At 41.3% G+C, this 14,186-nt stretch overlaps 1 protein-coding gene across 2 annotated transcripts in view; it reads right to left on the bottom strand.

Annotated features, from left to right (window-relative positions):
• kcnq5a (potassium voltage-gated channel, KQT-like subfamily, member 5a) overlaps positions 1-14,186 on the bottom strand; it is a 111,721-nt gene that overhangs the window by 31,865 nt on the left and 65,670 nt on the right. For both annotated transcript variants that reach the window (XM_024424848.2, XM_024424849.2), the window contains exons 2-3: positions 12,685-12,775; positions 10,411-10,537 (exon numbers count right to left, since the gene is read on the bottom strand). In XM_024424848.2, coding sequence (XP_024280616.1) covers positions 10,411-10,537; positions 12,685-12,775 — 218 coding nt within the window. The remainder of the gene's footprint in view (positions 1-10,410; positions 10,538-12,684; positions 12,776-14,186) is intronic.

The following is a 14,186-nucleotide window of genomic DNA, read 5'->3' as shown; positions in this document are numbered from 1 at the left end:
TGTTTTTAACATAAATCTTCAATAATATTCCAACCGGAGAATTCCTTTGTCTTCAGAAAAGCATAGGACCGGGAGATACCTCATGTCAAATGCTCGAGACCAGCACGTGACTGCTGCCAGACCTCTGACTCATTCCCCTCTCATTCAGCCCCACTTCACAGTAGAAGCCTCAAACAAGTTTTAAAGACGGTTGACATCTAGTGGAAGCCTTAGGAAGTGCAAAATTACCAATATCCCACTGTATCTTTGATAGGGGCTGAGTTGAAAATCGACCAACCTCAGATTTCCCACTTCCTGGTTGGATTTTCTCTCAGGTCTTTGCCTGCTATATGAATTCTGTTTTACTCACAGACATCATTCAAACAGTTTTAGAAACTTCAGTGAAATGTCAGAATTATAGCAGAGAGAATGATTTATTTCAGCTTTTATTTATTTCATTACATTCCCAGTGGGTCAGAAGTTTACATATATTTGGTAGCCTTTCCTTTAAATTGTTTAACTTGGGTCAAATCTTTCGGGTAGCCTTCCACAAGATTCCCACAGTAAGTTTGGCACATTCCACCAGACGGAACTGGTGTAACCGAGTCAGGTTTGTGGGCCTCCTTGCCTGCACACGCTTTTTCAGTTCTGTTCATTTTTCAGTTCAGTTCATTAAACGAGTTTTAATGACTCCAACCTCAGTGTATGTAAACTTCCGACTTCAACTGTATATATATATATATATATATATATATATGCTATTTTTTACATAAGTAATCAGACGCTTTGCTATGAGAATCGAAATTGAGCACAGGTGCGTCCTGTTTCCATTGAACATTCTTGAGATGTTTCTACAACTTGATTGGAGTCCACCTGTGGTAAATTCAATTGATTAGACATGATTTGGAAACACCTGTCTATATAAGGTCCCACATTTGACAGTTCATGTCAGAGCAAAAACCAAGCCATGAGGTTGAAGGAAATGTACATAGTGGCGCAGTAGTGGCGCAGTTGTCTAAGGCACTGCATCGCAGAGCTATCTGTACCACCAGAGATTCTGGGTTCAGGTCCAGGCTCAGCCAAACTAGCAATTGTGGAAGAAGGGCTTTAGTCAGGTAGGTGAACAAGAATCCAATTGTAACTCTGACAAGAGCTCCAGAGTTCCTCTGTGGAGATGGGAGAACAGAGAGATCCTTGATGAAAACCTGCTCCAGAGCTCTCAGGACCTCAGACTGGGCGAAGGTTTACCTTCTAACAGGACAATGACCCTAAGCACACAGTCAAGACAATGTGGTGGCTTTGGGACAAGTCTCTGAATGTCCTTGAGTGGCCCAGCCAAAGCCCAGACTTGAACCTGATTGAATATCTCTGAAGAGACCTTAAAATAGCTGTGCGGCGAAGCACCCCATCCAACCTGACAGAGCTTTAGAGGATCTACAGAGAAGAATGGGAGAAACTTGTAGCCAAGCTTGTAGCGAAGAACCTAGGCTTTAATCCCTGCCAAAGGTGCTTCAACAAAGTCCTGAGTAAAGGTTCTGAATACTTATGTAAATGTGATATTTCAGTTATATATATATATATATATATACAGTGCCTTGCGAAAGTATTCGGCCCCCTTGAACTTTGCGACCTTTTGCCACATTTCAGGCTTCAAACATAAAGATATAAAACTGTATTTTTTTGTGAAGAATCAACAACAAGTGGGACACAATCATGAAGTGGAACGACATTTATTGGATATTTCAAACTTTTTTAACAAATCAAAAACTGAAAAATTGAGCGTGCAAAATTATTCAGCCCCTTTACTTTCAGTGCAGCAAACTCTCTCCAGAAGTTCAGTGAGGATCTCTGAATGATCCAATGTTGACCTAAATGACTAATGATGATAAATACAATCCACCTGTGTGTAATCAAGTCTCCGTATAAATGCACCTGCACTGTGATAGTCTCAGAGGTCCGTTAAAAGCGCAGAGAGCATCATGAAGAACAAGGAACACACCAGGCAGGTCCGAGATACTGTTGTGAAGAAGTTTAAAGCCGGATTTGGATACAAAAAGATTTCCCAAGCTTTAAACATCCCAAGGAGCACTGTGCAAGCGATAATATTGAAATGGAAGGAGTATCAGACCACTGCAAATCTACCAAGACCTGGCTGTCCCTCTAAACTTTCAGCTCATACAAGGAGAAGACTGATCAGAGATGCAGCCAAGAGGCCCATGATCACTCTGGATGAACTGCAGAGATCTACAGCTGAGGTGAGAGACTCTGTCCATAGGACAACAATCAGTCGTATATTGCACAAATCTCGCCTTTATGGAAGAGTGGCAAGAAGAAAGCCATTTCTTAAAGATATCCATAAAAAGTGTCGTTTAAAGTTTGCCACAAGCCACCTGGGAGACACACCAAACATGTGGAAGAAGGTGCTCTGGTCAGATGAAACCAAAATTGAACTTTTTGGCAACAATGCAAAACGTTATGTTTGGCGTAAAAGCAACACAGCTCATCACACCATCCCCACTGTCAAACATGGTGGTGGCAGCATCATGGTTTGGGCCTGCTTTTCTTCAGCAGGGACAGGGAAGATGGTTAAAATTGATGGGAAGATGGATGGAGCCAAATACAGGACCATTCTGGAAGAAAACCTGATGGAGTCTGCAAAAGACCTGAGACTGGGACGGAGATTTGTCTTCCAACAAGACAATGATCCAAAACATAAAGCAAAATCTACAATGGAATGGTTAAAAAATAAACATATCCAGGTGTTAGAATGGCCAAGTCAAAGTCCAGACCTGAATCCAATCGAGAATCTGTGGAAAGAACTGAAAACTGCTGTTCACAAATGCTCTCCATCCAACCTCACTGAGCTCGAGCTGTTTTGCAAGGAGGAATGGGAAACAATTTCAGTCTCTCGATGTGCAAAACTGATAGAGACATACCCCAAGCGACTTACAGCTGTAATCGCAGCAAAAGGTGGCGCTACAAAGTATTAACTTAAGGGGGCTGAATAATTTTGCACGCCCAATTTTTCAGTTTTTGATTTGTTAAAAAAGTTTGAAATATCCAATAAATGTCGTTCCACTTCATGATTGTGTCCCACTTGTTGTTGATTCTTCACCAAAAAATATTTTAAAGAAAGTTTTATATCTTTAAGTTTGAAGCCTGAAATGTGGCAAAAGGTCGCAAAGTTCAAGGGGGCCGAATACTTTCGCAAGGCACTGTATATATATAAAAATACATTTGCAAAAATCGATTTGTCATTATGGGGTATTGTGTGTAGATTGAGGAGGAAAATATGGAATTTCATGCATTTTAGAATAAGGCTGTAACGTAACAAAATGTGGAAAAAGTTAAGGGGTCTGAATAGTTTCCGAATGAACTGACAACGATTTTTTAAAATGATGTCGGTGTCGGGAACATGATTCTGAATATGCTACACATCGAATCAGAACAAGTCATTTTTTGTCATTTGTTATCGGCAGTTTTTAAGGACACGTAACTGTGGAACATCTGGTCAATTTCGCTAATTTGTTGATGGTGCTGGAAGTGCCCAGTCGGATATTTCCTTTTCGCTCTCTTTCTACTCTCAAATCTGAATGGGTCTCTTGGATCCGAACTGGCATGGGTCTGTTTGCGTCTACGTCTATTTTTAAAACTTGCCTTTTCGGGAACAGGTCTGATTGTCCTCGGGTCCATTTGGAACGGCTCTCTGTTTTTTTGGGACCCGTTATGACCTCTAGCTTGAAGAAATGAGTGACGTATTTGAAGGACAGTAGTGCATTTTGAACCCACAACCCAACACCTCCCTGTTTTTTAACTGGTTGTTCAGAACAGCACCGTTTCCATTTAATTAAATGTTGCAATACATTTTTTCATACTGAACTCAGCCCTGGTGACTTTGCTATAAATAAATAGGCTAAAGCATGCACATCTGTATTTGTGCTAATCATTAGCTAGATCAGTGCTTCCCAAACCTTTTCAGTCATGGGCCCCCTTTTATCATGGGGGAACATCCTATCATGAAACGGGGACAACTTTTACTCATCAAGAAACAGTACATACAAACACCAGTATCTGGTTTCTCTTCCAAATTGAAATCAAGAAGAATATTTTTATAAAGGAGAAATAAACCAGTTTACTGTTGCAAGGGGTGAGCCAATTTATTTTGTATGTTTTCTCAGTTGAAATAAAATATAATGGTGATTTTGGAAGCATTCTTATGGTGATTATTAGGTTGATAAACATGATGAGTTTGGCCTTCACATTTGTTTTCTAAACATAAATAGGTTGCTGCTGTTGGTCAGAGGCTGTGAGACAGGCAGGGTCCTCTGACTGGGGAGAGAAACAGGCTTGCTTGAAACTACTGGTTTCAGAGAAACAGCCCTTCTCTAATTCTGTAGCCTACTAGAAACCAGTTGTTTCAAAACTTATAATACTACCAAAGTTGTCTTTGAACTCACTATATTGAGCCCAAAATAACCATTAGTAGTTATTCATCAAAGAATTAAGGGTTTTATTAAGAAGAGAGAGGAGAGAGAGAAAGAGAGAAGCTATTGCTCCATTCTCCTTACAAGCATTGCGCAACTTTCTTTCCCTTCACAAACCACGGCCTCTGAGGACCAGGCCAAACCAAGCATGGGGGGGATCCAATCATAAAATTAGGAATTGATTAGTACTGTGTAGTGTAATGCCACAGAAAGCCAGTAGCTATGGTGGGAAAATGGTTTCCAATACATCAAATTTATCATGGTATATTATCGGGAAGGTCAAATTGACTGTTGATGCCCAACACCAGAGAGAGGGCCAGAGGCCTCAACTGTGTTGATCTGGAGCCCTAGGACTGGTTAAGAAAATATGCATGTGTACTGGAGGAGTCATCGCAGGGATCTAAAAGTACCTAGTATTCACTTTCACGTGATCAGAGGAGAAAGGGAAGAGTATAAGAGAGAGTTAGAATAAGAGGGGCAAAGAGGGTTTACACAAACCCACATACTTAGGGCCATCACAGCGAGGGTCCTGAAGCATACAAACCACTATTGCTCCTACAATAAACCACGACAATATTGTGTTTCGCTCAAATTCACATCAATCACATTTCAGCAAACACATTTCAAACTCTGAAACTAACCTTGGATGGTTTTAGTCTTCTCTATTGAAAGAAAACATAGATTGTGATCTAGGTTTTTGGAAACTGTGTTTATCCTTTCTTTTATGAGAACTCAATGCCAGCTTCTGTTCTTCCTGTTTGTGTATTTAAGTGCATTATCTTTCAATCAGAAATCAGCCCTGTTGAAGATCAATTGGTGGAGTGATAGGACCTTTGCAGTGCAGCACACACACCGATACAAAAATATACAGTGCCTTCGGAAAGTATTCAGACCCCTTGACTTTTTCCACATTTTGTTACGTTACAACCGTATTCTACACACACAATACCTTAGAATGACTAAATGAAAACAGGTTTTTATAAATGTTTGCAAATGAATTCAAATAAAAAGCAGAAATACTTCATTTACATCAATATTAAGACCTTTTGCTATGAGACTTGAAATTGAGCTCAGGTGCATCCTGTTTCCATTGATCATCCTTGAGATGCTTCTACAACTTGATTGGAGTCCACCTGTGGTAAATTCAATTGATTGGACATGATTTGGAAAGGCACACACCTGTCTATATAAGGTCCCACAGTTGACAGTGCATGTCAGAGTAAAAACCAAGCCATGAGGTCGAAATAATTGTCAGTAGAGAGCAGAGACAGGATTGTGCCGAGGCACAGATCTGGGGAAGGGTACAAAAATGTTTTTGAGGCATTGAAGGTCCTCAAGAACACAGTGCCCTCAATTATTCTTAAATGGAAGAAGTGTGAGAGATGGAAGAACCTTCCAGAAGGACAATCATCTCTGCAGCAATCCAACAATCATGGCCTTTATGGAAGAGTGGCCAGGCGGAAGCCACTCCTCAGTAAAAAGCACATGACAGCCCGCTTGGAGTTTGCCAAAAGGCACCTAAAGGTCTCTCAGACCATGAGAAACAATATTCTCTGGTCTGATGAAACCAAGATTGATCTCGTTGGCCTGAATACCAAGTGTCATGTCTGGAGGAAACCTGGCACTATCCCTAAGGTGAAGTATTGTGGTGACAGCATCATGCTGTGCGGATGTTTTTCAGCGGCAGGGACTGGGAGACTAGCCAGGATCGAAGGAAAGTTGAACAGGGCAAAGTACAGGGAGATCCTTGATGAAAACCTGCTCTAGAGTGCTCAGGACCTCAGATTGGGGCAAAGGTTTACCTTCCAACAGGACAACAACCCTAAGCAGCCAAGACAACGCAGGAGTGGCTTCAGGTCTGAAAGTCCGTGAGTGGCCCAGCCAGAGCCTGGCCTTGAACCCAATCGAACATCTCTGGAGAGACCTGAAAATAGCTGTGCAGAGACGCTCCTCATCCAACCTGACAGAGCTTGAGAAGATCTGCAGAGAAGAATGGGAGAAACTCCACAAATACAGGTGTGCCAAGCCTGTAGCATTATACCTAAGATTTGAGGCTGTAATCGCTGCCAAAAGTGCTTCACCAAGTACTGAGTGAAGGGTCTGAATACTTATGTAAATGTGATATTTCATTGTTTTTTATATATACATTTGCAAAAATGTATAAAAACCTGCTTTTGCTTTGTCATTATGGGGTATTGTGTGTAGGTTGATGAGGAGTTTAAAAACAAATCCATTTTAGAATAAGGCTGTAATGTAACAAAATGTGAAAAAGTCAAAGGGTCTGAATACTTCCCTAATGCACTGTATATACACATTTCACTAGATTTAGCGTCACGTAAAATGTATTTGAAACGCATGCATATACATTTGCATCTTTGCTCAATGCATGTAACGCCTGACAATATTCCAGAAATGCATGGCTATGACATCTAGTCTACAGGGTGGCCAAATTGCTTCCTAATTTGGCTTCTTAAAGTACTTTTTAGGTATTAATCAATGGAGATCATTTTTGGGGCCCACCAAGTCAAAACTTTGCCGGCGATATAATTGAAATTGTGATGATGAGTTAAAAAATATTTTTATTTCACCTGATTCACACCCAAAAATGCATTGTTAAAACATTTCTAGCCTGTCTGTATACACTGCTCAAAAAAATAAAAAAAATAATAAAAACACTTAAACAACATAATGTAACTACAAGTCAATAACACTTCTGTAAAATCAAACTGTCCACTTAGGAAGCAACACTGATTGACAATAAATTTCACATGCTGTTGTGCAAATGGAATAGACAACAGGTGGAAATTATAGGCAATTAGCAAGACACCCCCAATAAAGGAGTGGTTCTGCAGGTGGTGAACACAGACCACTTCTTAGTTCCTATGCTTCCTGGCTGATGTTTTGGTCACTTTTGAATGCTGGCGGTGCTTTCACTCTAGTGGTAGCATGAGACAGAGTCTACAACCCACACAAGTGGCTCAGGTAGTGCAGCTCATCCAGGATGGCACATCAATGCGAGCTGTGGCAAGAAGGTTTGCTGTGTCTGTCAGCGTAGTGTCCAGAGCATGGAGGCGCTACCAGGAGACAGGCCAGTACATCAGGAGACGTAGAGGAGGCCGTAGGAGGGCAACAACCCAGCAGCAGGACCGCTACCTCCGCCTTTGTGCAAGGAGGAGCAGGAGGAGCACTGCCAGAGCCCTGCAAAATGACCTCCAGCAGGCCACAAATGTGCATGTGTCTGCTCAAACGGTCAAAAACAGACTCCATGAGGGTGGTATGAGGGCCCGACGTCCACAGGTGGGGGTTGTGCTTACAGCCCAACACCGTGCAAGACGTTTGGCATTTGACAGAGAACATCAAGATTGGCAAATTCGCCAGATGAAAGCAGGTTCACACTGAGCATGTGACAGACGTGACAGAGTCTGGAGACGCTGTGGAGAACGTTCTGCTGCCTGCAACATCCTCCAGCATGACCGGTTTGGCGGTGGGTCAGTCATGGTGTGGGGTGGCATTTCTTTGGGGGGCCGCACAGCCCTCCATGTGCTCGCCAGAGGTATTCTGACTGCCATTAGGTACCGAGATGAGATCCTCAGACCCCTTGTGAGACCATATGCTGGTGCGGTTGGCCCTGGGTTCCTCCTAATGCAAGACAATGCTTGACCTCATGTGGCTGGAGTGTGTCAGCAGTTCCTGCAAGAGGAAGGCATTGATGCTATGGACCGCCCGTTCCCCAGACCTGAATCCAATTGAGCACATCTGGGACATCATGTCTCGCACCATCCACCAACGCCACGTTGCACCACAGACTGTCCAGGAGTTGGCGGATGCTTTAGTCCAGGTCTGGGAGGAGATCCCTCAGGAGACCATCCGCCACCTCATCAGGAGCATGCCCAGGCGTTGTAGGGAGGTCATACAGGCCCGTGAGGCCACACACACTCCTGAGCCTCATTTTGACTTGTTTTAAGGACATTACATCAAAGTTGGATCAGCCTGTAGTGTGGTTTTCCACTTTAATTTTGAGTGTGACTCCAAATCCAGACCTCCATGGGTTGATACATTTGATTTCCATTGATAATTTTTGTGTGATTTTGTTGTCAGCACATTCAACTATGTAAAGAAAAAAGTACTTAATAAGAATATTTCATTCATTCAGATCTAGGATGTGTTATTTTAGTGTTCCCTTTATTTTTTTGAGCAGTGTGTGAGTAACAGGGTTGACGTGTTACGCTCGACACACTCAGTTTTTCATCATTAAACACTAGAACATTACCAAAAAGAATAGAACCAGCTCGCCTGCTTTTACGCTGCGATTTGATGTTCAATGTTTATTTTGAAATAGTTCAGGTAACCAGGGTTGACCTTAAAATGAGGGACAGACATAAATGAATCACTAATCACAAAAAAATTGGAAACTTTGTCAGAGCAACAAAATAACTAGGGCTTCACAATGATGGTTCTAGAAGTCCGAGAGGGTGCACGGAGGGACATGTCAAAATGCAGAATTTTGGCAGTTTAGCAAGTCTTTATTCATATTGAAAATCAGATTTATTAAATCTCCATGTGGTCTATATTATAGGGCACTTCATTTTATATAACAGGCTTTTAAAATTGAATATTGGCGCATCATTTCTACTTAACATATCAAGGGTACAAAAGGCACTCGTTTCGTGGAACCACCCAGTACACGTTAAGTTCTGCCTCTTGGATGTTGGCTGCAATGCACTCCTCAAGTTTGTTTGTTTTTGTCATATGCACATGAAAGACATGGAGTCACTACATGACCGATAATGTATCATGTTTGTAGTCATTTTTGTAGTCATTTAAATGCATGTAAGTGCATGTTAGTGCTTTTGGTATGTGTCAAGTACATAAAAAATGCATATTGATAAAATATATTGTAGCGGTGGCAGCCTATTAGAAGACTTGGAGGTGTGGCTTGTTGGGACGTGGCTTTGTCATAGTGCATTTTGTCATGTCAGTTAATGTGTTACAGTATGTTGTGTTCTGTGATTAAAGGTTAAGCTTGTACACTGCCAGTTCTGCGGTTTTAATGAGACTGACATAAGTGCATGTGATACCAAAGAACCTACTAGACAGTCACCATTGTGTTCCAATATAACTTGGCAAATTGACATTTACTATACATTTTAAATTAAAATATATTTCTTACAAATACATTTAAATGCATATGGGAATATATTTTAAATATATATTCTAAAATGCATTCTTTAATGCATTGTTTAATGCATTGTTTTTTAAATACATTTCTGATGCATTTAATATATATTCTGATATACATGTTACATACATTTATATACTGCATACAGGTAACTGCAAAAATAATGGAAACAATTGAGTAAATGAGGGATACAAAGTATTTTGAGAGCATGTGCTTCTACACTGGTGTGGTTCCTGAGTTAACGTCCCATCATGCTTAGGGTCATGTATAAAAATCCATTATTTTGGCCATTATTTTGGCTATACCCCATAGGATGACAATGCCCGCATCCACAGGGCACGAATGGTCACTGAATGGTTTGATGAGCATGAAACTATGTCAACCATATGCCATGGCTGTCTCAATCACCAGATCTCAAACCAGTTGTACACTTACGGGTGATTCTGGTGTGGCACCTGAGAAAGCGTTTTCCACCACCATGAACAGAACACCAAATTATAGAATTTCTTGTGAAAAAACGATGTCTCATTCCTCCAATAGACATTCAGACACTTGTAGAATCTATGCCAAGGTGCATTGAAGCTGTTCTGGCTCGTGGTGGCCCAAAGCCCAAATAAAAAACACTTTATGTTGGTGTTTCCTTTATTTTGGTGGTTACCTGTATATTTCAAATATATTCCATAATATATGTTGGAATATACAGTATATATTTATTTTACATTTCCGGTATGGGTGCACACGCACACGCACACACACACACACACTTACCTATAACACAGAAGGGTTTCCTGGAAAAGCGGAGGCGTCCCTGCCAGCCCCTGTAGCGACTGCAGCAGCCTGCGCTCCATATCCTGATGATGTACTCCAGCCCAAACACCACGATCATCACAAACTCCTACACATGATATGATACAAGACACACATGATATCATAGACCATTATTGTCAATCAAGAGGCGACGGGAGACAGTTTAATATACTGCAAAATGGTATATTTATTCCAGACAGTTTTAGTATAAAAGAAAATGATTAATAATGATCACCAATAATCAATATAGCATCTCGGGTTGTTAAATTTGATAAGCTATAGCTGCAGTAAATGAAATGTCTCCATTATTCATGTGTTTTCATTTGTGCGGTGCTGCAAAATAACAAGAGAGCAGTCAGGAAGATTAGTATGCAGAGTGTTGCGTCTGTGTTGTTTCACTGCAGCACACACACATGTACAGTTCACACACATACACATTATGTTCACCACATACACATACTCTTTTGACTCATCACATACGCTGCTGTTACTTTTAATCTACCATGTTGCCTAGTCACTTTACCCCTACCTACTGTATATGTACATATCTCCCTCAACAACCTCGTACCCCTGCACATCGACATGATACTGGTACCAAGTGTATATAGCCAAGTGATCGTTACCCATTGTGTATTTATTCCTCGTGTTATTATTTTTCTATTCTATTTATATATATTTTTCTCTCTACATCGTTTCACTTCAACACACACATGTACAGTTCGCACACACACACACACACACACACACACACACACACACACACACACACACACACACACACACACACACACACACACACACACACACACACACACACACACACACACACACACACGCAGTTAAAGGCAGACCCAGTAATTAATATGTTTGCAACCCAGTACCCCATGTAGTCTACAGTAGAGAGGCTCTAATTGCTGTGGATGACAAAAAATGACACAGGTCTACACACACGTCAGCTACCCTTGAATGTAAGTGACATGCTTGCATCCAGCTGACCTCTGAGAACAGTTTTTAAGATTCTTTACAGAAAATGTAAAAAATATTAGATCCCAAATTGACAGTAGCCGACACCCTACCAGCATTTCTGGTCAGGAGACACTTGAGGCAACTACTCTGTAACTGTCTACTGCTTCCTTTAGCTTCTTTGAGCAAATATCCTTTGAGTCCCTCATTGACACTATAGCTCACATGAAGACCTCCTCCTGCCCCTTGGACGTGATCCGTACTAGACTACTCAAAAAGGTTATGCCTACTGTTGGCCCCGAGCTGCATTTACAGAAGATTGTCCAGTCTTGCTTTTATAATCTAAGAAATATAACTAAAGTCAAGTTTATTTCAGTGAAATCAAATCAAATTGTATTGTATTTTTTGTATTTGTCACATGCGCCAAATACAACAGGTGTTGACCTTACAGAGAAATGCTTACTTACAAGACATTAACCAACAACGCAGTTAAGAAAAATACATATCAAGTAACAAATAGATAAGTAAAAAAATAAGAAATAAAAGTAACAAATCTAAAGAAAGTTATACATGCTTTGATTTCCTCACACCTAGATTACTGTTACACTTTGTAAACATGTCTCAGTCAGGAATCGCTCAGCTTTTAACAGACACCAGGAAATGTAACCATATCACACCTATTTTAGCTTCTTTACACTGGCTACCAGTCACTTTTAGAATCAATTTCAAAATTGTATTAAACACGTTTAAGGCTTGGTTTGGCCCCATCCTATATCTCCAGGAAGCAGCCTGAGATCCTCTGGCAGGGAACTTTTGACCATTCCAAAGTCTAGGTTGAAACGTAAAGGAGTCTGGGCATTTGCCATTCATGCCCCTAAACGTTGGAATGGTCCATCAGAAGAGATCAGGTTTGCAGATTCAGTGCCTCTTTATAAATCCCCATAAAGATGCTTTACTGTATGATTTGAATTAGCTATCTTTTTTATTCTCCTTACGCCTTTCTTTGTTAGCAATTGTGTTTATTTTATTATGTGAAACCTTTGTTACTTGTATTGGAAAGCGCTACAGGGTGGCAGGGTAGCCTAGTGGTTAGAGCGTTGGACTAGTCACCGAAAGGTTGCAAGTTCGAATCCTCCGTTTTGGAACGGAGTCTTCAACTGCAAGGGGGCGCTGCGATTCCACTCCATTGAAATGGTCCCCATTGAAATGAATGACATCCAGTGCAATGCAACGGACTGCTAATTTGTAATGTGAATGAGGCATTACACTCACCAGGATGAGCAGAAAGTGGTTGGACAGGTCCTGATGGGCAGGGATTGTGGAGAACACTGACAGGACCAGACAGCCAAACACCAAGATGAACCTGACAGAGAGAGAAACAGACATACGCTACATTAGATAACACATATATCACCTACAGATATTATGCAATACACATGAAATCAAGGTCAGGTCGCGCTGTCTGACAAACCCCCAGCTTTATTACTGTAATGAGGTACACTGCTGAGGATAAAACTGCAGAACTAGTAGTTGACACAGTATGAAAGTGTGTAATGATTATACTGTGTTAAACTCTTTTCTCCCTCTTTTTTCATCTTCTGCTCACCTTTATTGCTGCCTTCTCCCCTCTTCTCCATCTCTTTCTCTCTAAGAAAGTCCACTCTGCCTAGGGCTATAGCTGGTACAGGATTTTTCCATTTCATTAAAAAGACTATGTTCATCTTGTCAAGAGTCAGCAAGAGGCATTTTGTTATTTTCTTTGTCTTATTACTTGCTCTTCCCTCATGCTCTGCCATGAGTGTGTGGGTGAGTGTCACTCTGTAAGTCTTATCTCCACAGCTCTCACCCCTCACCCCTCTTCCCTCTTTCACCTCGCTCACCCCTTTCTCCTCTACCGTCTCCCTTCTCTCCTCTGTCTCCCTCTTCCCTCTCTCCCCTCCCCTGGAGCTGAACTCAGCCCTTTCCCCTTAGACGGTGATTCATAACATCGTTTATTTTCCATGGGATTAATGTGAAATATTAGGGTGAGTAAAGGGCTGTTGGCGGTCCACTCCAAGCTGAGTTACAGTATACCTAGAGAGGGAGGTGAGTTAGGGCATGGTATGGACCTAACAGCCGGGGAACATATGGCTTTGATAGAGCAGCAGACACTAATAGGCCTTTACTGTCAGACAGACCAGGCATGGACACCAGATCCACTCCCAGCTGCTGCTCAGAGAGTAGGTGTGTGTGTGTGTGTGTGTGTGTGTGTGTGTGTGTGTGTGTGTGTGTGTGTGTGTGTGTGTGTGTGTGTGTGTGTGTGTGTGTGTGTGTGGATGAAGAGAGTTTTATAACTTTATTGTGTTGCTATTTTACAATAATACAGATCAATGATAGATTTCTGATGAAATGTATCTAACACAACGTGGAATAAACAATGGGTTGCCACTTTTCATCCCACTTTGGCACAGAACCTCTTTCTATTATGAAATAACAATGTGTGTCATGGTCTGCGGATGGACTTTTATCCCCTTTTATCCCCACCACTACCACAACCCACCATGGGTCATTACATTTGGATGAGTTGACAGTATGACTGACACCTTTGTAACTAATGACCTCATCGATGACTGGACCAATCAATCCATCAATCAGTCCCTAGACAGAGCGATCGATAACCAACTAATCACAAGGAGGATCAATCATTGCCATGATTGGACATTAACTGTCTTTTGGGTTGTGTGTATAAGACGGCTTGTCTAACTTGTTGTGTCTAACTTGCTTGTGGCTGATAT

This window comes from Oncorhynchus tshawytscha, linkage group LG06 (assembly GCF_018296145.1).
Source record: "Oncorhynchus tshawytscha isolate Ot180627B linkage group LG06, Otsh_v2.0, whole genome shotgun sequence".
In the NCBI taxonomy this organism is placed as follows: Eukaryota; Metazoa; Chordata; class Actinopteri; order Salmoniformes; family Salmonidae; genus Oncorhynchus; species Oncorhynchus tshawytscha.
Note: the sequence above shows the minus strand (reverse complement) of the source record. Positions and strands in the feature narration are given on the sequence as shown.